General features: G+C 31.9%; 2 protein-coding genes across 5 annotated transcripts in view; one reads left to right on the top strand and one right to left on the bottom strand.

The window, feature by feature from the left end:
• The window catches only part of LOC127701260 (E3 ubiquitin-protein ligase TTC3-like), a 111,729-nt gene extending 108,388 nt beyond the window's left edge, over positions 1 to 3,341 (top strand). Inside the window, exon 37 of the mRNA XM_052205084.1 lies at positions 1,464 to 3,341. Coding sequence (XP_052061044.1) covers positions 1,464 to 1,553 — 90 coding nt within the window. The 3' untranslated portion in view covers positions 1,554 to 3,341. The remainder of the gene's footprint in view (positions 1 to 1,463) is intronic.
• Positions 1 to 23,426, bottom strand: part of LOC127701283 (uncharacterized) — a 526,465-nt gene that overhangs the window by 98,092 nt on the left and 404,947 nt on the right. The window lies entirely within an intron of this gene.

Here is a 23,426-nt window from a genome sequence, read left to right as displayed (position 1 = left end):
TCATAGGCTGTTTACAGTTATTTGTAATAGCATTTTCAAGTTACATATATTATTTTGACTTTGATCCAACATTTAGTGAGATTTTAATTGTTGTACAGACTTTCAGTAGGTTCAAAGACATAGCAAGGAATGTCTTTAGATTGAAAATATACTTTTAACTTCAGCCAAAAGCAAGTTCCTCTCTTACCACTTTGGGTACACTTGGCTGTATGAAATTAAAATAATTATTTATTTTTGATATTTTTTGTTTTTTTATGTCCCATCCAGGACTTAAAGAAACGGTTCCTTTTCCTCTATGCTATTTTCAAAAATGTCAGAAAAAACCTGATTTACTGACAGAAAAACTTGAGACTAACTTACAATTGGATGATCTTTGATGCATTCTTAATGAGCATGTGACAATTTCTGCATAGCGAGGGATTAAAATTCCTGTGCACAGAGCAGAAGATACAGAATTTTTGGAAAATATGGAAAAACTTCTTTTGACATTGGGAGAGTTGACACCCATGTAAAATAGATAAATAAATTGACAGTAAGGATTCTATTAAAAATTAAAAATTTATGAAATCAAAAAAAAATTATACATTATTAACACATCAGGTTTGTACTCTAGACAAAACTACTCTAGACGAGAGTTTCGTCTACACAAAAGACTCATCAGTGAATCTTGAATCCAAACGTGAAAAAGGCAAAATAAAGTACAAAGTTGAAGAGCACTAAGGACCCAAAATTCCGAAAGGTTTTGCCAAATACAGCTAAGATAATCTAGTCCTGGGGTAGAAAATCCTTAGTATTTCGAAAAATTCAAAGCTTTGTAAACAGTTAATTTATATTTATGACCATAGCAATGATGATTCATGTCCACATAGAAGTTCTGACGACTGGGCTTATGATACCCTTGGGGAGGAAACCTCCATAAGCAGTGGCATGGACCCAGTGGTTGCAATTAAACTGATCATAGAAACTAGGATTAAAATTTTGTATGGCAGAAGCACATGTCGTCTACAAAAGACTTGTCAGTGATGCTCGAACTGAAAAGTTAAAAAGGCCAAATAAAGTACGAAATTAAAGACCCATAATTCTGAAAGATTTATGGACTTAATTTGATTTCTGGAAAGCTTAATTTAGAGTTTTAGAATTGACTTACAAAATATTACAGTATGTTGAAAATTTTCATGCAGTTTAATTTTTACTGAACTAATAATGATTTCATTTAATTGTTTTCTGCACATGTATTATCATTCACATATTTAAATTCAAAACTGTGTAATGTTTATTTCACACTACCATGCCCTATTATTGGCTATCAGTATGGAAGATGCAATACATAACATGGATCAAAATCTGCTGTACATGAATGCAAAATCCATTGTATTGCATTGGCAATCAAGCACAGACAAAAATCTGCTGTAAAAGATAGCTGAAAATAAGCTTTAATTTCAGAGTATTTTTCTTTTTTACAGTGTATAAGGAAATGGTTAAAAGAGAACAGCACCTGTCCAAACTGTAGAATCTATGCTTTGTTGCCAGATGAATTTCCCACTTTGAACTAATACATGTATAGTTTAAGAATATAATTTCAAAAAGATTGTATGCTGGTGTACTTCTTTACACCATTTGCTTAAAATATTATTAGTTTGGGACAGTTGATATGAAGTTGTAGTTCTTTTTATGAATGTTACAATAATTTGAGGAAAGCCTTCATAATACCTGTACATGATTTTATATTTTATTAAAATCTTTCAGATTTACATGTTTAATTGATATGAGATATTTATTTCAAACAAGTGAAATTATTGTCTTCAGAAATATATAGCATTCATGACCTGTTGACCTCTAGATGTCATGTCTTTTGTGGTCCTGTCATTGTTTTTTTTAATTATTTTTATTATTACTATTATTGGTATTATTTGTTTCCTATATTATTTTAATCTTGTTGTTTAGCCAATGAACATATTCCTTTCACTTGGTCTATTGTCAGCAGATTTTTATCAGTTAGACAGTCTTGATAAATGTATGAATGCGTAATGATTTTAAAATGGAAAATCCAACCCAAAAAGTTTTAACAGAATATTTATAATGTCCATGGTCATGATAGTGAAACTAAACAGCATAAGTAATTATTCAAAACGTTAAATTGATCAGTTGATTATTATACATAATAATTGTGGAAATTATTTAGTTTATTTGTATTTGTTTTATAAAACTAGAAGAAAACTTGATCTTCCTGACCTTTTCTTTCCTGTATTAAAGCAGTTTACAAATTTATCTGTTTCTGAAAAAGTTCACAGTCTTTTAGTGTGCATAGTAAGCAGATATTTATGTACTCCTGTTTTTGTTTATTGTTTTTTTACGTTAAAGCCTAATAACTTTATTTTATCACTCCTAGTTACGACCATTTGAAAAAAAAATGAGAATAAATGAATGCTAACTTAGAAGTAACAACAACAAGAACTGAAAACCTTGTACAGTTAAATGTCAGATCAAAAATTACAAGAAAAAAATGAGTGTTTTATTCTTTATTGAAGATGTCATGAGGTTTTCATTTGTATGAATGTTTTGCATTGTTAAATACAAATGAATTATACTTGTACTTCATCTATTTTAATCAAGTTTTTACTGACAAATAATCAGTCATGTGATGTATCCTTGAAAATTAAGCAAAATAGCATAATTTTTTTTTTTAATTTTTGTTCTGATAATTTTACTGTTACATAAATCAAATTTCTTGTAAGAAGTTAAGAAAAACAAGTCTACCTTCAATGTCTAAAGATTGAAAAATTGACTTGTGAAAATTAAATTTGATTTTGTATGGTTTTATGTTTAGGAAAATGAACAGTTTTCTACCCAGGTTAAGTGTGGTGACAGGTTTACTTGATCTAAGAATCAGTATCTATCTGAATATGTATTGCAGTTTCTTGTTACCAGATAATTGTCTTTTAGACCTGTTACTTCATAATGTTGTGTCCTTGATTCTATTGATGTATCAATAGATTGTTTTTTCATGTTGTATATAAGCATAAACTAATTTTACATACAATAATAAGAAAGTTACATAAAAAGGTACTGAAATAATTATATAACTGACAACACTAGAGAATAAAGCATATATCAAACGCTATTTAACAGTAAAATATAAAAACTGTTTTGGATATAATTATAAAGTATGTTGATGTGAACTTCATAAATCTTTATTTAACGATTTTTAAGAGAGGTCAAATCAAGCGTTATTTTAATTTTGGCCTGCCAATAACGTAATAATAGTTATTAAGTATCAAAATGTTATCCCTCGTTTAAATAAACATATTTTGTATACATGATAATAAAGACTGTAAAAATTATTTTCTTTTTTGTTTTTATATGCCTATGTCAGAAATATGTATGATGAAAACATATAGTTGTTGCTCTGTTTGTGACCAAAAAACATGCTGTTGTTGGTCTGTTAGTGACCAAACACATACTGTTGTTGGTCTGTTTGTGACAAAAAACATACTGTTGTTGGTCTGTTTGTGACAAAAAAACCTGCTGTTGTTGGTCTGTTTGTGACAAAAAACATACTGTTGTTGGTCTGTTGGTGACAAAAACATACTGTTGTTGGTCTGTTTGTGACAAAAACATACTGTTAATGGTCTGTTGGTGACAAACAACATACTGTTGTTAGTCTTTCTGTAACAAAAAACATAACTGTTAATGGTCTGTTTATGACAAAAAACATACTGTTGTTGGTCTGTTGGTAAAAAAAAAACATACTGTTGTTGGTCTGTTGGTAACAAAAAACATACTGTTGTTAGTCTTTCTGTAACAAAAAACATTCTGTTGCTTGTCTAAAAAAAATATACTGTTGTTAGTCTGTCTGTAACAAAAAGCATACTGTTGTTGGTCTGTTTATGACAAAAAACATACTGTTTGTGACAAAAAACATACTGTTTGTGACAAAAAACATACTGTTGTTGGTCTGTTTGTGACAAAAACATACTGTTGTTAGTCTGTCTAACAAAAACATACTGTTGTTGGTCTGTTTGTAAAAAAAACCCATACTGTTGTTAGTCTGTTTGTAACAAATAACATACTGTTGTTAGTCTTAGTGTCTGTAAACAAAAACATACTGCATTGATTTGTTTGCAAGAATAGAAATTTCTCCTTCTGCATGTGAGAATGCATAATGCAAATTTTTCGTTGGATGTAGCCATACATTGGTTTATCCATCCTTGAAGATATTGATTTGATATTTGGTATATAGTTTTATCATGACCAGTTACAGATCAAGTTCGAATTTTGTTTGGTAAGGATGATTTTTAGCTCACCTGGCCCGAAGGGCCAAGTGAGCTTTTCTCATCACTTGGCGTCCGTCGTCATCGTCCGTCGTCGTTAGCTTTTTACAAAAATCTTCTCTGAAACCACTGGGCCAAATTTAACCAAACTTGGCCACAATCATCATTAGGGTATCTAGTTTAAAAAATGTGTCCGATGACCCCGCCACCCAACCAAGATGGCCGCCATGGCTAAAAATAGAACATAGGGGTAAAATGTAGATTTTGGCTTATATCTCTGAAACCAAAGCATTTAGATTAAATCTGACAAGGGTAAAACTGATTATCAGGTCAAGATCTATCTGCCCTGTAATTTTCAGACAAATCTGACAACCTGTTGTTGGGTTGCTGCCCTTGAATTGGTAATTTTAAGGAAATTTTGCAGTTTTTGGTTATTATCTTGAATATTATTATAGATAGAGATAAACTGTAAACAGCAATAATGTTCATCAAAGTAAGATCTACAAATAAGTTGCATGACCAAAATTGTCAGTCGACCCCTTTAGGAGTTATTGCCCTTAATAGTCAATTTTTAACAATTTTTTGTAAATTTTTGTAATCTTTTACAAAAATCTTCTTCTCTGAAACTACTGAGACAAATTTAACCATACTTGGCCATAATCATTATTAGGGTATCTAGTTTTAAAAATTTGTCCGTTGACCCCGCCTTCCAACCATCATGGCCGACTTGGTTAAAAATAGAACATAGGGGTAAAATGCAGTTTTTGGTTCATATCTCTGAAACTAAAGCATTTATAGCAAATCTGACAGGTGGAAAAAATGTTCATCAGATTTAAATTTATCTGCCCTGAAATTTTCAGACAAATCTGACAACCAATTGTTGGGTTGCTGCCCCTGAGTTTTTAATTTTACAGAAATTTTGCAGTTTTTTGTTATTATCTTAGATATCATTATAATATCTAATATCTAATACTATTGATTATGATTTTAACCTTATTTTACATGATTTCCAAAGCATCAGTAAGTACAGGTGAGCGACACAGGCTCTTGAGAGCCTCTAGTTTTATGCCCCCGCCGTAGCGGATGGGGCATTAAGTTTTACCCTTGTATGTCTACGTACGTACGTACGTCCCAAAATTGGTTTCCGTTCTCTAACTTTAGTTTGCCCCAACCAAATATTATGAAACTTATAAGCAATGCTAATTACCACAAAACACAGATCAAGTTTGAATTTTGGTGGCGTGACTTTTACCGTTTTAGAGTTATGCCCCTCTATAAATGGAAAAATTGCTGAATTTTTCGTTTCCGTTCTCTAACTTTAGTTTGCCTCAACCAAATGTTATGAAACTTATACGCAATGCTTATTACCACAAAACACAGATCAAGTTTGAATTTTGGTGGCGTCATTTTTACCGTTCTAGAGTTATGCCCCTTTACAAATGGAAAAACTGCTGAATTTTTCGTTTCCATTCTCTAATTTTAGTTTTTATACGACCGCAAAAAAAAAATTTTTGTGGTCGTATATTGGTATGATGTTGGCGTCGTTGTCGTCGTCCAGCGTCGTCTGAAGACACATTGGTTTTCTATAACTTTAGTTTAAGTGAATGGATCTCTATGAAATTTTACCACAAGGTTCAATACCACAAAAGGAAGGTTGGGATTGTTTTTGGGGGTTATGGTACCAACAGTAAAGGAATTAGGGGCCAAAAAGGGTAAAAAGTAAGCATTTTTGTAACTTCCAGACATAACTTGTGTGTTAGTGTATGGATCTCTCTGACATTGTACCACAAGGTTCCATATCACAAAAGGAATGCTGGGATTGATTTTGGGGGTAATTGCCTCAAAATTTTAGGAATTAGGGGCCAAAAAAGGGGCAAAAAACAAGCATTTTTCTAGTTTCATAACAATAACTTGTGTGTAAGTGTATGGATCTTTCTGAAATTGTACTACAAGGTTCCATATCACAAAGGGAAAGCTGGAATTGAGTTTGGGGGTAATTGCCGAAACGTTTAGGAATTAGGGGCCAAAAATAAGCATTTTTCTAGTTTCCAGACAATAACTTGTTTTCAAGTGTATAGATCTCTCTGAAATTGTACTGCAAGGTACCATACCACAAAGGGAAGGCTGGGATTGATGATGGGGGTAATTGCCTCAATATTTTAGGAATTAGGGGGCAAAAAACAAGCATTTTTCTAGTTTCAGGACAATAACTTGTGTGTAAGTGTATGGATCTTTCTGAAATTGTACTACAAGGTTCCATATCACAAAGGGAAAGCTGGGTTTGAGTTTGGGGGTAATTGCCCTAAACGTTTAGGAATTTGGGGACAAAAAGGGGCCAAAAAACACATTTTTCTAGTTTCCAGACAATAACTTGTGTTCAAGTGTATGGATCTCTCTGAAATTGTACTGCAAGGTACCATTCCACAAAGGGAAGGCTAGGATTGAGTTTGGGGGTGATGAATCATAAGGGGGTTCAAAAAATTTTGGGGGGGGGGGGGGGATTTTTTTTTTTTTCCTTTTTTTTTTTCTTTTAAAATTTTCCATTTTAAGTTGGTTATTTCTGATTTATATTTAAAAGCAAATAATAATGATATGGTAGGAGATACACACCAAACAGGATGTGTAAATTATTATATAATAAGTATTGTGCAATAGCAAGAAATTTTCAATTGCGCAGTATTGCACAATAGCAAGAAATCTTCAATTGCACAGTATTGCGCAATAGCAAGAAATCTTCAATTGCACAGTATTGCGCAATAGCAAGAAATATCCAATAGCACAATATTGTGCAATAGCAAGAAATTGTCAATTGTACAGTATTGCGCAATAGCAAGAAATATTTAATTGCACAGTATTGTGCAAAAGAAGATACTTCGGATAAATTGCTTATTTCTTGACCAATTTCAATGGGGTTTTATTCTTGAATTCTTGGGTTTCTTTAATATGCTGAATCTAACCGTGTATTTAGTTTTTGGATTTTGGGCCCCGTTTTTAAATTGGTCCACATTGAGGTCCAAAGGGTCCAAAATTAAACTTTGTTTGATTTCATCAAAAATTGAATTATTGGGGTTCTTTGATATGCCAAATCTAACCATGTATTTAGATTCTTAATTTTTGGTTCCGTTTTCAAATTGGTCTACATTAAGGTCCAAAGGGTCCAAAATTAAACTTAGTTTGATTTTAACAAAAATTGAATTCTTATGGTTCTTTGATATGCTGAATCTAAACATTTATTTAGATTTTTGATTATGGGCCCAGTTTTCAAGTTGGTCCAAATCGGGGTCTAAAATTAAACTTTGTTTGATTTCAACAAAAAATGAATATATGGGGTTCTTTGATATGCTGAATCTAACCATGTATTTAGATTTTTGATTTTTGGGCCGCGTTATCAACTTTGTCCACATTGAGGTCAAAAGGGTCCAAAATTAAACTTTGTTTGATTTCATCAAAAATTGAATTCTTGGGGTTCTTTGATATGCTGAATCTAACCATGTATTTAGATTTTGGATATTGGACCATAATAGGTGAATGTCCAATTTAAAATTTTTAAGTTCTTAGACCACATTCATTCTGTGTCAGAAACCTATGCTGTGTCAAATATTTAATCACAATCCAAATGCAAAGCTGTATCAAGCTTGAATGTTGTGTCCATACTTGCCCCAACTGTTCAGGGTTCGACCTCTGCGGTCGTATCAAGCTGCGCCCTGCGGAGCATTTTATTTTCTTTAGGGGTTATGGTTCAAACCGTTCAGGAATAAGGGGCAAAAAGGGGGGAGAAACAAGGTTTTTCTGGTTTCCCGACAAATACTTAAGTATTAGTCAATGGATCTCTATGAAATTGTACCACAAGGTTCCATACCACACAAGGTTGGGGTCGATTTTGTTGGGTGTGGCTTTAATCGTTAAGAAACTAGTGGCCAAATATGGCCAAAAACAAGACTTTTCTAATACTGGAAAGCTGGTTCTAACATAAATTATTTCTGATCTATATAAAGAAACAACAAATACTGATATGGCAGGAGATACACACCAAACAGGGTGTGTAAATTATTAATTTAGTTTGTAAACAGATTTACTATGTATTGCACAACAGCAAAGTATTGCACAACAGCAATAAATCTTCAACTGAAAATAAATACAAATCTTATAACCAATTTCAATGAGGATTAATTTAAAGTCTTGAATTGTTTGAGGTTTATACCATGTATTACTATATTGGATATTTGGACTATCTTAAATAGGTCTACATTGAGGTCCAAAGGGTCCAAAATTAGACTTTATTTGATTTCATCAAAAACTGAATTCTTGTGGTTCTATATGATATGCTGAATCTTACTGTGCATTCAGATTTTTTATTTTGGGCCCTGTTTTCAAATTAGTCCATATTAAGGTCCAAAGGGTCCATTAAACTTTGTTAATTCATGGTGTTTTTATATGGGCAGTGTCTGCGCGTACCCGCATGCGGGTACGAATAGTCAAATTGCCATTCATAGGCTACGCGTACCCACATCCGGTTTTATAATAAAATGCCATCGGATCGTGAATGAAACGTGAAATATATACGGAAATTATCGATAATATGGGGATTTCGTGTAGAACGAGTGAAGAGTATGAAAAATAATATTTACAAATTGTATTTATTAGATAATGATACATAATAAACATTGCAAATTAAATGCACACTGATGGAAAATGAAACTGTACAGTCCCTGTAAAAGAAAAACATGATAAAAATTAATACTATTATAAAATGTAAATGCAAATTTAAAGAATAAAATTTTACTGATTTTGAAAAATACCCATATGAGATTTAATATTAATCTTTTAGTAAACTGTTAAACAGAAACTGAAATTTTAAAATATCTTAAACGACTAAAATTAAAGCTTGGGTGTCTACGAAGATGGTCAAATAAACATTTATTGATCTCATGATTTATGAGAACTGTGTGATTCCCTCACAATCAGGTTTTGTCCATCTTTAGTTACGCCAAGTTTAAAGTGGAAAGGACATTCCATTTGGAAAGTACTGAAAGTAGACATATCCTTAATATCATGAACGGTTTACAATAGAAAAACTAGAAGTATTCGACATAAAAAAAAAATAAACTTGACTAATGGATGAAACGCGGCAAATTCGATTTAAACTGTTAAAACTACAATTTAAAACAAATACCTTGTATTAGGTGTTTTTCCTGTCGAACTTGTTTGGAATTTTTTGCCACCTTGAATACAGGAAAAATTTATTCTGTTAAACTTTAATTCCTCTTTAATTTTTGTGTTTCCAGTTCTTATTATCTCTGCAGCTGCAATTGACTCCGAGTTTCTTTTATACAATTGTATAAAATTAATCGACTGATAGTTCTGAACAAATTGTTCCAATTCATGATAACTTTAAAATGTATTCCCCACATGTATATCACTCTCTTCCATTTTATTGATATTTATTAACTGAGAAAAACTGTTCACTAACCTATATATAAATATTTATAAAAATTCTGAGTAGTTTTAATCAATTTATTCACTAATTGCGACACATTCCGTATATATTTCACGTTTCATTCCCGATCCGATGGCATTTTATTATAAAACCGGATGTGGGTACGCGTAGCCTATGAATGGCAATTTGACTATTCGTACCCGCATGCGGGTACGCGCAGACACTGCCTTTTATATGCTGAATCTAACCATGGAATTAGATTTTGGATATTGGACCATTAAGTAGATTAAATGTCCCATTTCAAATTTTTAAGTTATCTGACCACATTTATTCTGTGTCAGAAATCTATAATGTGTCACATATTTAATCACTATCCAAATTCAGAGCTGTATCAAGCTTGAATGTTGTGACCATACTTGCCCCCAACTGTTCAGAGTTCGATCTCTGCGGTCGTGTCCAGCTTAAAATAAAAAAAAAACAAAAATTAAAAAATAAGTCTAGTTCACTGTAAAAAACCTTACATAGGGAACAATTTAACCATTTATTTAATCTTCATTTAAGTCTGTTGAAAGATAAAATAATATATAAGATTCATTGTTCAATCAAATTATTTAATAAAATAATTTTAAAGTCATAAACAATAAAATAGTAGAGCTTTCATCCGGCGTTTACGTTTCCGCAAATTGGCACTACTTTTCCGGGAAAAAAAGATGACGTTTCCGCAAAATAAAGTCTACGTTTCCGGAAATAAATATCTTACTTTTCCGAGAAAATGAAAACGATTCCGGAAAAAATTAATGATTACTTTTTCGAGAAAATAATTAAGGAGTACCTTGAACTTTATCCTAAATGAAACCTGCAACAACTGATTGCAGCAGCATGAAATTTTTGTAACAGCAGTATGCATTGCACATTCAAAGTCAATATGATCTACCTCGGGCGGGAGAGTTAGTCTTCGGGTAGTGCACACATCAATAAGAAAATCCCACATTTTGATAAAAAGTGGAAGTAACGCAAACACAAGAGGAATGAAGTTACCATTTTACACCCATGTTTCGAAAAATTAACTGTACCATCTATGAAAATATCAGTTATTTACATAGACGATCATAGACATTTCAAGTTGGTAAAACATAAAAATATAACGATTCCGACATCATCATCTTTCACTAAGGTGAAACTTTCATTTTTAGCTCACCGGGGACCGAAGGGCCCCATGTGAGCTTATGCCATCACTTGGCGTCCGTCGTCTGTCGTCGTCTGTTGTCGTCTGTCGTTGTCGTCTGCCGTCGTCTGTCGTCGTTAACTATTTCAAAAATCTTCGCCTCTGAAACTACTGGGCCAAATACCTTCAAACTTTAGCTAAATGTTCCTTAGGGTATCTAGTTTATAAATTGTATCCGAAGTTTTGATCCATCGACAAACATGGCCGCCGCGGCTAAAAATAGAACATATGGGTTAAATGCAGTTTTTGGCTTATATCTCAAAAACTAAAGCTTTTAGAGCAAATCTGACAGGGGTTAAATTGTTCAATTGGTCAAGATCTATTAGCTCTGAAATTTTTGCTAACATTTAAAAATCTTCTCCTCTGAAACTACTGGGCCAATTACTTTCAAACTTTAACTAAATGTTTCTTAGGGTATCTTGTTTATAAATTGTATCCGAAGTTTGTATCCATCGACAAACATGGCCGCCATAGCTAAAAATAGAACATAAGGGTCAAATGCAGTTTTTGGCTTATATCTCAAAAACTAAATCTTTTAGAGCAAATGTGACATGGGGCAAAATTGTTTAATTGGTCAAGATCTATCGGCCCTGAAATTATCAGACGAATCGAACAACCCATTGTTGGGTTGCTGCCACCGAATTGGTAGTTTAAAACAAAATTTTGCAGTTTTTTGTTATTATTTTGAATATAATTATAGATATATATAAACTGTAAGCAGCAATAATGTTCAGCAAAGTAAGATCTACAAAAAAGTTAATATGACTAAAATTGTCAATTGACCCCTTAAGGAGTTATTGCCCTTTAAAACAATTTTACACAATTTGTTCATCAAGTTTGCTAACATTTAAAAATCTTCTCTGATGAAATACAGGTGAACGATTCAGGCTCTTGAGAGCCTTTTGTTTTATATCTAGTATATTGTAGATATAAGATCAGAACCTTTTTTTGTATAAAAATATGAAATAAATAATTTATCTAACATATGTTCAAATATTAATAATTTACTACCAGGTAAATTTCCGGAAAAGTAATAAATACAATTTCTGGAAACGTATACTTTAAGTTTCCGGAAACGTAGTTTTGGAAGTTTGAAAAATTAGCGGAAGTGCAATACGCCCTTTCATCATGTAATTAACATTTATTAATTTTTATAAAAGTAAAGTTATTAATTTTATATCCCTTTTGAAATAAATGTTTGTCTAAGCTTGTCCAAGCTGATGCATTGTTCAAATATTATAAAAGAAATAATTGGAATGTTATTGAACAAAAGAAATTAGACCTGAAACATTTTTGCTAAATTGATTAGCAGTAATTATCATTTATTATATCTTTAATCCTTTTCTTTTCATTGATCATGTTGATTTAGAGCACTGCCTGAGGTTATTATATTGAACATCTGTCAAAAGTTGACATTATAATTTAATTGCTACACACCCATACTTAATCCTTAATTACGTTTTAAGGTCAGCCATGCAGGATGTCACACCAGTACTTCGAATATTCCATTATGAAGGAAAAAAAGTTATAAAAATAAAAATTACAAATAAAAAAATAAATTACAAGTAAATAGATAAAATAAAAACGTCTTGAATATATACAATAATGAAGAAAAAAAAACTATATTAAATTTTTTTTTTTTTAATTTGAAAAACAATTAAAAAAAAACGTCTATAGTTGTATATAATACGCACCCCCTCTACCAACTACATTTTTGTTGTAAAAAAATGCGTATTATACACGACAAAATACGGTAGTTTAATCATGACAATTTATAGATTAAGTAATAATTTTGGTCTAATCTTGTTGATACAACTCCTTCAGTGAAACTTTATTTACAAGAAAAACTTTTCATATAATAAACAGATTTAGTGTTCAATATTTGCATCAGGAGATATTTGGACTTATTTTTTTGAATACAGAAAATATTACAAATTACTGATTTATTTAGCATATTGTTCCAGTACAATAAGTTTTGTACCCATAGGGGACTAAGTATTGCCATGCAATACTCTCAGAATGCTTGTTACATATAGTTTATAAAGTCATTTTTTTAAATCTTATAAAATCCTTATAATGTATTTCCTACCATATTTTCAATTGATTATATCTCAAAAACAAGGACATGGACCTTTCATTTTTTTCTGCTTTTCAAGTTTCCTTTATTTTTATACTATTGATTTATAACAGTCTTTTTAAAAAGCTTGTTATTTTGAAAAAAAAAGCAGAGAACATCTTTCAAAAATTAGTGTGATCAAAATATTAACCATTGAATTCCGTTGATTTTGATTATATCAAAATAGTAGTTGATAAATATTGGTTTGGCAAAATGTTTACTAATTTTTAATAAAATGTTAACTTCAATTAATCTTCTCTCTTCAAATTATTGCAATAATAAAATATGATCAGATTAATTTTTTAAACCCCACCCCCTGATTATCATAACAATGTTTGTCTTAACCTAGTCACAAACAACTAAAAGTCTGTGGGAAAACAGGTTTTTTTTTGTTGTTCTTTTTAACTTTTTGTGTTGCATAATGTAAAGTTTTCTAATTGTATAAAATTCATAAAATTGCAACTTTTATTAAATTAAACACAAAAGAAGCAACTTTCGTACCGACTAATGTTTTTATTGAAGATTTTTTCTGATTTCACAACTTTTGAAATCATAAAAATTGTCACTTTTAATAAATGAATATAAAAATAATAATTCAAGAGAAACACTTTCTTAATTACATGTTGTTTAAATTATAATAAAAACACAGAGGTTTAATTTGTTTATTTAAATTTTTTATCTAAATCCACATTTCGCCTTAGTTCAATTCCCATATCGCCTTAGGATTTTTTTTTAACCTTTTTTACCTGGAATTCACAGCTAAGGCGAAATGGGAACACACCCATTGAATTCCATGATGCTAAATACTTTATTTACATAAAGTGTCAAAATTTCACCTACACCAAAATATCCTTTTCACCTTATTTGTGAAAATGGAAAATTTTAGCCTATTTATACTGAAGGAGTGAAAGCTATATTGCAATCACCTGTCCTACTGGTAATCTTTTTGTCAAACATTAATGTTTGCACACATTTTTTAGATACTACACAGAATGACTTCAAATTGGTCGGCAGCTTGAAATTGATGAGTTCAATATGTGAGCACTTTCCTGATAGGTTAAACACCTACTTCCTATTTATCTTCATATTTCTGCACTCATTTACAACTATTACATGCTGTTTGCATGGCTCATGTACATTTTAAGAAGAGAAATAAATTTAACGTAACATTTGGTGAACAGAAAAATAGAATATATTACAGTGATTTATTTATTTTTCTTTTTTTTGTCGATCATAATCCTATGATTATTCTTGGTAAAACTATGTACATATTATGCAATTTTTAGATGAATTTAAAAGAGCAGATATAATAATCTGCTATTTGAAATTGTCAACTGTTGTACAAAGGACTGCTGATGTTGGTAGTAGATTCCATTGTACTGCTGTGTGTGGGTAAAATGAAAATTTGTATGAATCTTTATTGGATTTAATTTGCTTATTATGGTTACTAGTAGTATGTTTATGTCTTGTTCTACTGTCAGATTTAATAAGAAGATTTTTAGGGAAGAGTGCTAAATATTGGTGTATAATTTTTATAGGATACCACTAGTCTGGTGTGTATCGGTCTCATTTGTAGGTGTTCTAGCATATTTGAGACAGAGCTAAGGTCTAACTAATGACATGTATGCACTTTATTTTTTTCATTTGGAAGATATTTTTGGGGTTAAGTTTTAGAAAATTAAGCTGTTGTTTTGCATTTGCTGTTATTTTATTTTCCACCGTGCAACGCTTTGCGGGGGACATAGAAATACCGAGCGTCCGTTCGTCCGTCCGTCCAGTCTTGTTAGCACTCTCACATGTACAGTTCTTGTCAGATTTTTATAAAACTTATATGATAGGTTTATATCAGCAATGTCTTGGACGAGTTTCGAAAATTAGTGCCCATTAATAATTTTTAGAAGAGTTATGCCCCTTGTAAACATTAATTATATGGAAAATTGCATCGTTAGCGCTCTCATTTGTACAATTGTTGCCAGATTTTTATGAAACTTATATCATATGTTTACATTAGCAATGTCTTTGACAAGTTCGAAAATCAGTGATGATCAATTATTTTCCAAAGTGTTATGCCCCTTGGAAATATTAATTATATGGAAAATTGCCTTGTGAGCGCTCTCATGCGTACAATTCCTGCCAGATTTTTATGAAATTTATATCATCAATGTCTCGAACAAATTCGAAAATCAGTTCCGATCAATTATTTTTGAAAGAGTTCTTCTCCTTGGAAATATTGATTATATGAAAAATTGCCTTGTGAGCGCTCTCATGTGTACAATTCTTGCAAGATTTTTATCAAATTTGCCGAACTATATGAGGACTCGCAGTTACTGAAGGCTAGGTCAAAGAAAATTCCAACTTATAAATAAAACTATGTTTTCCCAGACCACTGATCAATTTTGAATTTATCAAATATATGTCAAAAACAAGTGCTAGTGCATTACATTATAAAACTTTAAGGATATTTATGAACGAAAGTATGTACGTTTAAATAAATAAGAGTGGTGAATGACCACAAATGCACTAGTTACACCACTTTATACAATGATCAATCATCATGCTAGTATGTAAATTTGATGAATTCTTTCAAAATGTAGGAGGAACCTGTGGTTTAGAGGCACACCTATTCAATAAGATAACCTTTACTTTGTTAGACGTAATAAGTTATCTCTGTTGATCGATAGTCTTGACTTTTTTCTACTTTTTACAATAATACTCTTCCGATGAAGATTTCAGTTGGTAAACTAATTGAATGGGTTTTTGACAAATCAGGTCGTACGTTTATCTGTTATTAGAAAATGCACGGTCTTTCTGGAGTAAAAAGAGAGGCGAAAGATACCAAAGGGACAATCACTGTCTTGGTTCTGGACATTAAGACTCTTAATATCTTCGTTGACACCATCCTAGTATGTTATGGGACGATTTTATATCGCCAAAGTATCGGGATTATTATGGACAGTAACTTCGACCTCTTTATTTCACATCTTTTTTCTTTACTGTTATACTTCATCTTTCATGAAAAAAATTATCTCGGAATAAGAAAATTTAAAAGTTTGACAAATTAATCCGCATTTGAAACAAAAATAAGACACATCTTAAAGATGTACCTACTGTTGCTAATCCTCGAGTTTATTAAACATGCGGAATTTTTCCTAAACAACTTCTGCGACTTTCCCTTATGTGTATACATTTTGCAATTTGTACAGTTTGGTAAAATATGTTCTTATGTAGACTTTATAATGAACACGACCTTGTTAAACTTAAAATTTACTTTAGTAGTGTTACAGATACCACTGAATGTGTAACACTATCAAAATTGTACAGTCGTTATTAGCATTTTATTCTCTTCGTGCCGACTGGTTCCTTTACTTTTTTTTATACGAGACAGACTTCATACAGGAGCTTCTCAGAAAGTATAAAGAGAAGTTAGGATCTTATCCTCTTAGTGCCGACTGGTTCCTTCATTCATATGAGACAGACTTCATATAGGAGCTTCTCAAAGAAAATGAAGAGAAATTACCATCATTCGTTAACATCACACTATATTGATAATGTGCTCTCAAATAAATAATTGAAAGTTGGTGACTATGTTGAAAGCATCTATCCCGTCGAATTTGGAACAAAGGATACAAGAGATACAGTTAAGTCTGCCTCATATCTTGAATTACATCTAGAAAATGACAATGAGGGTCGGTATAGAACAAAACCTTACGACAGCAGGTTTGATTGCAGCTTTTCAATTGGGAACTTTCCATTTCTATGTAGCAACATCTCAGCAGCGACTGCATATTGAATATATATATCAAAGCTGATACGAAAATCCAAAGCTTGCGTTTCTTTTCGTGATTTCTTTCATAGTGGAGTGTTGCTTACAAGGAAGCCTAGCCTTTGAATCAAGGGTTCAAAGTGGTAACGTTGAAGTCATATTTTGAAAGTTTTACGAACGTTTATATATAACGTTTCACGTTTTAAAATGTAATATTAAACGACATTTCGTACTCTACCTTCTGTGATAATATAAAAAATAGAATTATATAATGAAAACTGTTAAGTTTTAAACCAGGAATAGTTATAAACTTTTTCAACAACATGGGCTACAGGCGTGATTTTCTAACTTTACTAACAGTCAAACGATTTTAAATACTCACTGACAACTCAAAAATAATCCCGATTATAATTACAATAAGTGAAGAGACTTTATAAACATTGTTAGGGGTGTAATTTATTACTTTTGCTTGGTTTTCCTGGACGACGTTAATAGCTTTGGCTACCTTAAATAGACTAATGTAGTAACGAACACATTGTAACCCTGCTTTCGAATTTATTTGCCAGCTTTTGCTTCCTTGTTCAAGCTTAAGAACACCCTGTTAGTAACTGAAGTCGACGTTCGAAGCGCTTCTTTGTAATAAACATTGTAAGAAACGCGATTTTGTTCCATAAAATGAACAGATTGTAAATATTGCGGCGGGGTTAAACATGTTTTGTGAGATCTCAATCCTCCCCCTATACATCTAGCCAATGTGGAATAAACAATACACAGCAATACATACAGTAAAAAGTAAAATAAAACTCAGTTTGAAAGAAGTCCGAGTTCGATGTTAGAATAGGTAACAGAAGAAACTAAGCAACATGACAATGATCAACATAAATTAACAAAGGACTACTAGCAGTTACTGACATGCCAGCTGCAGACTACCTCAATTAAACTGATTGAAAGAGTATGTCTTCATCATATGAAAATCCAACACAATCCCTCCCGTTAGTATGCACATCCTGTTTAATAAGTTTAGTTAGATCGAAATATTGACCACAGCTGTGAAAGTCTCACCAGGATATGAACCCATTTTTCATATTGCTGTATTGCGAAAAAATGATTTACCCTACCAACAGAAGAATAGTTCATTACTTATCATTTCAACGTGAAAATCAGCAGATCTTTTCAACGAAACTCTTACAAGAAAAATACTCATAAGTCCTACACACTTTCGGAGAATTTAAGACCATCCTCGGTTATTGATTGGGCTCGTGTTAACATAGTTAAACAACCATTTCTAGTCGTATTAGTTTTTTTTTTTAATTTCTTTGTTTCAGATGATCACTTATTCCATACGTTTTACTTATTTGACATTATTTTTAGATTTTCAAATCTTAAATGCTATCAGGTACCCCAAATGATATCACCACTGTTAAATCGTAAATAACGAACAAAATGTTTACTTATTGTTAAAGATTCAAACTTGGATTGTCATTTTTTTGAAATGGTGTATCTAGGTACAAATCCTCTATATCTACAAAATTGACCTTTTCTGCAAACTGCAAATATGTAATCACAGGGACATTTTTACATAAATAAATTTAAAACAATTAAAAAAAATAAATAAAATAAAATAAAACAAGCAAACAAACAAACCCGAAAATCTTTAAAGTTAACATAAGTGTAGGTGAAACGCAACGAAACGCAAATTATATACCATTATTTATTGGCGGTACAGGGAAAAGTCAGAATATTTTGACTGAGGAGCTTACCAACAATCAAAGCCAAATCATTGCCTGTGGAAGTTGCACCAATAGTATTAGTTCAAATTGTCTTAACATTTAGTCAAAATATTTAATTGAATTTATGAAAAAATTCAAGCGCTTGCTTCTGACTCGGTGATAAAAAAATATTAACTATGATTTGGATTTCAGTGTGCATGGTACATCACATGTTTATTTCCTAGAATACAATTCATCAGGTATAACAGAGATCGAAACTGTGAAAACAAACACACATAATATATTTTTGTAAGAACAAAACAAAAAAGGGTCTTAATTGAACAGTCTAAACTCAGCATATTTATAACGAGCTTCATAGAAATGAAATCTACGACAACATATCGACGAACAAAAATCGGAAAAAATGGTTACTGACAACTCATTAAAATCATATCGTTAATGGAAATATTATCAAACAGTAAAACATACAGATAGATGTTATGAATTATTGGATGGGGACAAATGACAGTAACAAATTTACGAGATCAATTTTTAAAAGTTTTAAAACCCTTTTTTATGTCTTTATTCAAAGTATCCACATCCTTCTTGATTGACGAGTAATCGTCAGCCAATGTCACACCATTACTGTATACTGTAAATTTAGAAAAGTTTGCGATATTTTTGCTATTAGGAAAACTGCGACGGGATAGCAAATTTTGTTATCATTTTTTCTATGCAGCATTTCCTGAAACACGAAAAAAACAATCTTGCACACGTTTCGAAAAACGCAATAACAAATGAATGTATAGACTTCTGATTTACATAATCACATATTTGATATATAAAGTAAAGAAACTTAATGAGTTACAGATAAGTTTCAGGTCTCAATGTTGAAAGGCGAAATTAAAAAGAAGTCCTTCCAAATCCCGCTTCAGACCAGCTGCTAGCAAGTGTACTACTACTTAATTATCTGTTCTCTTGACATGTTCACCCTCTATTATGAAAAACAATTTTCCAATACTGCAATGCATTCCATCAAAACACAGGTGTCAATTTTTCTAGTTGTATAAAACCTAGTATAAAAAACTAAATTCTAAATCTGTGGACAGTTATGATTTTTCAACCTTACACAATACGCTTCGACATAATCAGATAAAAAATAAACTTGGTAAGCTAATAAAGTAGGCTTTTGATAAATCGGGGTTTGATTCACCAGTTGCAAGAAAACCCGTTATTTCTTTAGCTAAAGTCATTGATCCCGGACATGCGCAGACATGATTGAGGCTTTCACTTGACTTCAAGTTTTGCTTGACGATATTTTGGTTCGCTATTGATACATATGAGGTAAAAGCAAAGGTCAAAATCTAGAACGTCAATCATTGATATCGTCACATTATCGGCAACTTACTACGCGTACTTTTTTATGCATCTTTATCAAAAATTTCAGAAAGGGAACATTCATATTTTTTAAATTGACAAATGACATTTTAACAACAACAACAACTACCTTGCATGAGTTTATAATATTGTTTTAATGAAATTTTATTAAACAAACTCAGCTTAAGAAAATCTACCCAATAAAGCTTATCGTAATAGTCAATATTAGCCGTGTCCGTTAGACATAACTGTATTGATTACAAAATTGAAACATTTAAACTAAATTTTTTTATTTTTTTATTATTAGTACTACTAGTAATTTAGACGGCGTGCAAAAAGCCGAGTCCACGAACGTAACGTCTTCAAATTACTGAAACGACGTTATTTTCTAATAATTAAAATTGACGTATAGACGCTATTCGTCTGCAAGCAAATTGTTTTTTTTGGTTTTTTTTTTTCTTCTTTCTCACTACTTGAATTATTATTTTTTGAGATTACGTGTATTTGTAATTGACGAGGCGGCTTATTGTTAATTGTCTTTTTTTTTTTTGTATACCATAAGTTTCGTTATATGACCCATTGAACTTATTGAACATCGATTTTGGGAGCGATTAGTTAACATTTCATGTTTTAAAAATGTTAAATACACGGCTTAATTCGGAGCATGAACACATCAAATTAATCATAGTCACAAAGAAGACAAATTGGACCTTAACTTCCCGTTTTAAATAAATACAGATATATTTAAAGTATTTCAAACTTTATTGACTCATATTTTAAACTATTATTTGACTGTTCACTCATAAAGGCAGCACAGTGTACTTCTGTGGAGGGAATTGTCAATATGAACTGTTCCATCGACACAAAGTTCAAGTTTTGAACATATATACACTACAGAAAGCGCAGAAACTATAGCGGGAATACGTTTTATGAGTTTTTTGTTCAAGTGGATTGTCGTTTACCATGCCAAAATAATATCCATGTATTACTTTTGTTCCGGGTAGATAGGTAATCCCCCATTTGTCCGTCGAATCTTTGCGTAGAACAGTCGTCTGTGTGTTGGCTTTTACTAAATAATAAGGCTGATTAACATCGTCTGCTTTAACGGCAAAAATTGTGCCAGTCGAAACAAGGTCGTAGATTTGTTCAATTTCATCGGCGATTTCTTCATCTTCTGATTCCTGATCAGCGTTTTCTTTGATCATTTTTAAAATTGAGAAGTTACCAATTTGATCAACATTCAAGCAATCATTGTAATCTGTGTTTAAACAATTTTCACACGTGTAGCAGGACAGCTTTCCTATTTCTACTGTTGCTGATTTCGAAGAACATATCTGGTGAATTTTTCTGTTCTCTTTTGCGGGTTTGAAATATTGATCACGGTTTCTATTAATCGTATCTATATATCGAAAAATCCTACGTGAACATTTCGAATCCTCAGCCGTTTTGCAAAGATTTTCTGATGCAAAGTCATATGAATCTCGTGCATTTTGTATCACACGCTGCCCACGAATGATAGACAAGTCGGCTTGCTTTTTGATAAAACCAACTGCTGCATCTTGAGGTCCACGAGCATGTGAAGTTTCAAAAGAATTCCTAACAATTTTGTCATATCCTAAATCGGAACATCCATAACTGATATCTCCTATGCAGTGACGACTTTTTTACTGGGCACTACACCCGTCGGTAAACTCGTGCATGACAGACACATCGCTTGATATCGATATTAAGTAATCACTAATTCACTTCTGAACCTCATGTGTAAAATGGTGATCATGCTTCTGGTCCGGACTGATTACAAGAAAATGTTCTGTAATAATGGTTGGGTCATTTATATTACTATCTATTCCGTCATACTCCGAAATCGCGTGTCTGTAAAATTGTCACATGAATAGAAACTTCTTGTTTTTGGAAAAAACAAGACTGGATTTCACACTGTTCTGTGCATTTATAAATTTCAGAGAAGTCATGGATTGCAACACAATGCGTGACTAGTAAATTGTTAATCAAAGTTTTCATTTGTTTTGACTGCCAGTAAGCTCTAAATTGGTGGTACGGACAATTCTCAAGTAATTGTTTCACATAATCAAACATGTCACATGCTTTAGAGTTTTTCTTTACAAGAACAAGCTTTCTAACTACTTTGTCTCCTTATATTTTTACATTTTGATATTCATATCGTTCCCATGAGACCTCGACCGCTTCTTTTTTGTCTAATTACTCTGGTAAAAAGTCAAGTTTGTCAACACCACACTCCGTACATTCCCGATTCAAACAAGACATTTTATGTTGGTGCGTATTGGCAGATCGGGGACATAATGTTGCATCAACAAGTTCATGTAAGGAGCCATACACAGAAAACGAACAATTTTCTTTTCCAATAAGTGTTTTCTTTCGAAATTGCATGCATGACTTAAACAGACTTTTCATCTCAACCTGATGCCGACAACATCATGTAAGTTTATCTTTGTGAGTAGCCGGACGAACAAAATTAGGCTTTCATTTTTCAAAAGCACGCTGCCCTATCTTTATTTCAGGATGTTCTCTCATAAAATCTAGATATATTTCCGTTTGGGTATTTTCCTTTATATAGCACTGGTGGGATGAATAAAGTTTTGGACCTAGACGGACACGTTTAATATCATTCTTATTGTTCGTAGGTCTACTGCTGCTTTCTTTCAACCAAAAATCGTGCACCTGCTTTTTTGTTGTATCGTCTAACGCATCACGCCTAGTCTTTCTTGATTTTCCAGAATGAAGCACTTTAGCTCTGAAGGATTTGCCTTTTTTGGATTGTTTTCCGATTAACGCCTAACTTACTTGCTAAACTTTTAACTGCCCCCTTTTTATTAGTTATTTTAGGACCTTTGACAGTAGATGCAACTAGTTTTAAGCTTGCTATTGCATCTTTATTTCTTTTGTATTTAACAGACGTGATAATTTCTTTGATGCTTTGAATGGCCGATGTCTTTAACAATCGATGAATGGAATGTTTTGACAGCAGGAGATTTCATTGTTCTCTTTTCGTCGACGTATGCCGAAAGAACAGCGGCTCTTTTGAATGAATTAACTGGTAATGCAAGTTTGAGTTTCTTTATTGACCTGTAAAAAGAAAAAAAAGATGCACAATTCCGTGAAATAGATATATGTGCAGGGCAATTTTTCTAAGATCAATTACCCCCTTTTCTCCATCTCAATACATAACTCTCAACAGTTAAATTTTAATTATTTAAAAAGCTCGGCAAGCCTCGCGCTTTAAATATTAAAATTTAACTGTCTCGATAGGAGAAATATCGTAACACACTTGTTGCAGTGGTGAAATATATATTTCTTACACATACCGAAAAACATTCCAAACTCATCCACCATGGCCGTTTTTTTATTTTTTTTTGTGGTGAATTTCGTATGACCTCATAGTCCGAATCCGGGAAATTCTATTATACGAAAATGCGGGAAAATATGTTGAATTTGTATAAATTTTAGGTCAAAAACTCTATTTTATGCTTATTTAATGTTATAAGTTTCACA

The sequence above is a fragment of the Mytilus californianus genome, unplaced genomic scaffold (genome assembly GCF_021869535.1).
Source record: "Mytilus californianus isolate M0D057914Y unplaced genomic scaffold, xbMytCali1.0.p SCAF_5, whole genome shotgun sequence".
Classification (NCBI taxonomy): domain Eukaryota; kingdom Metazoa; phylum Mollusca; class Bivalvia; order Mytilida; family Mytilidae; genus Mytilus; species Mytilus californianus.
This window is presented reverse-complemented; position numbering and strand designations above follow the sequence as displayed.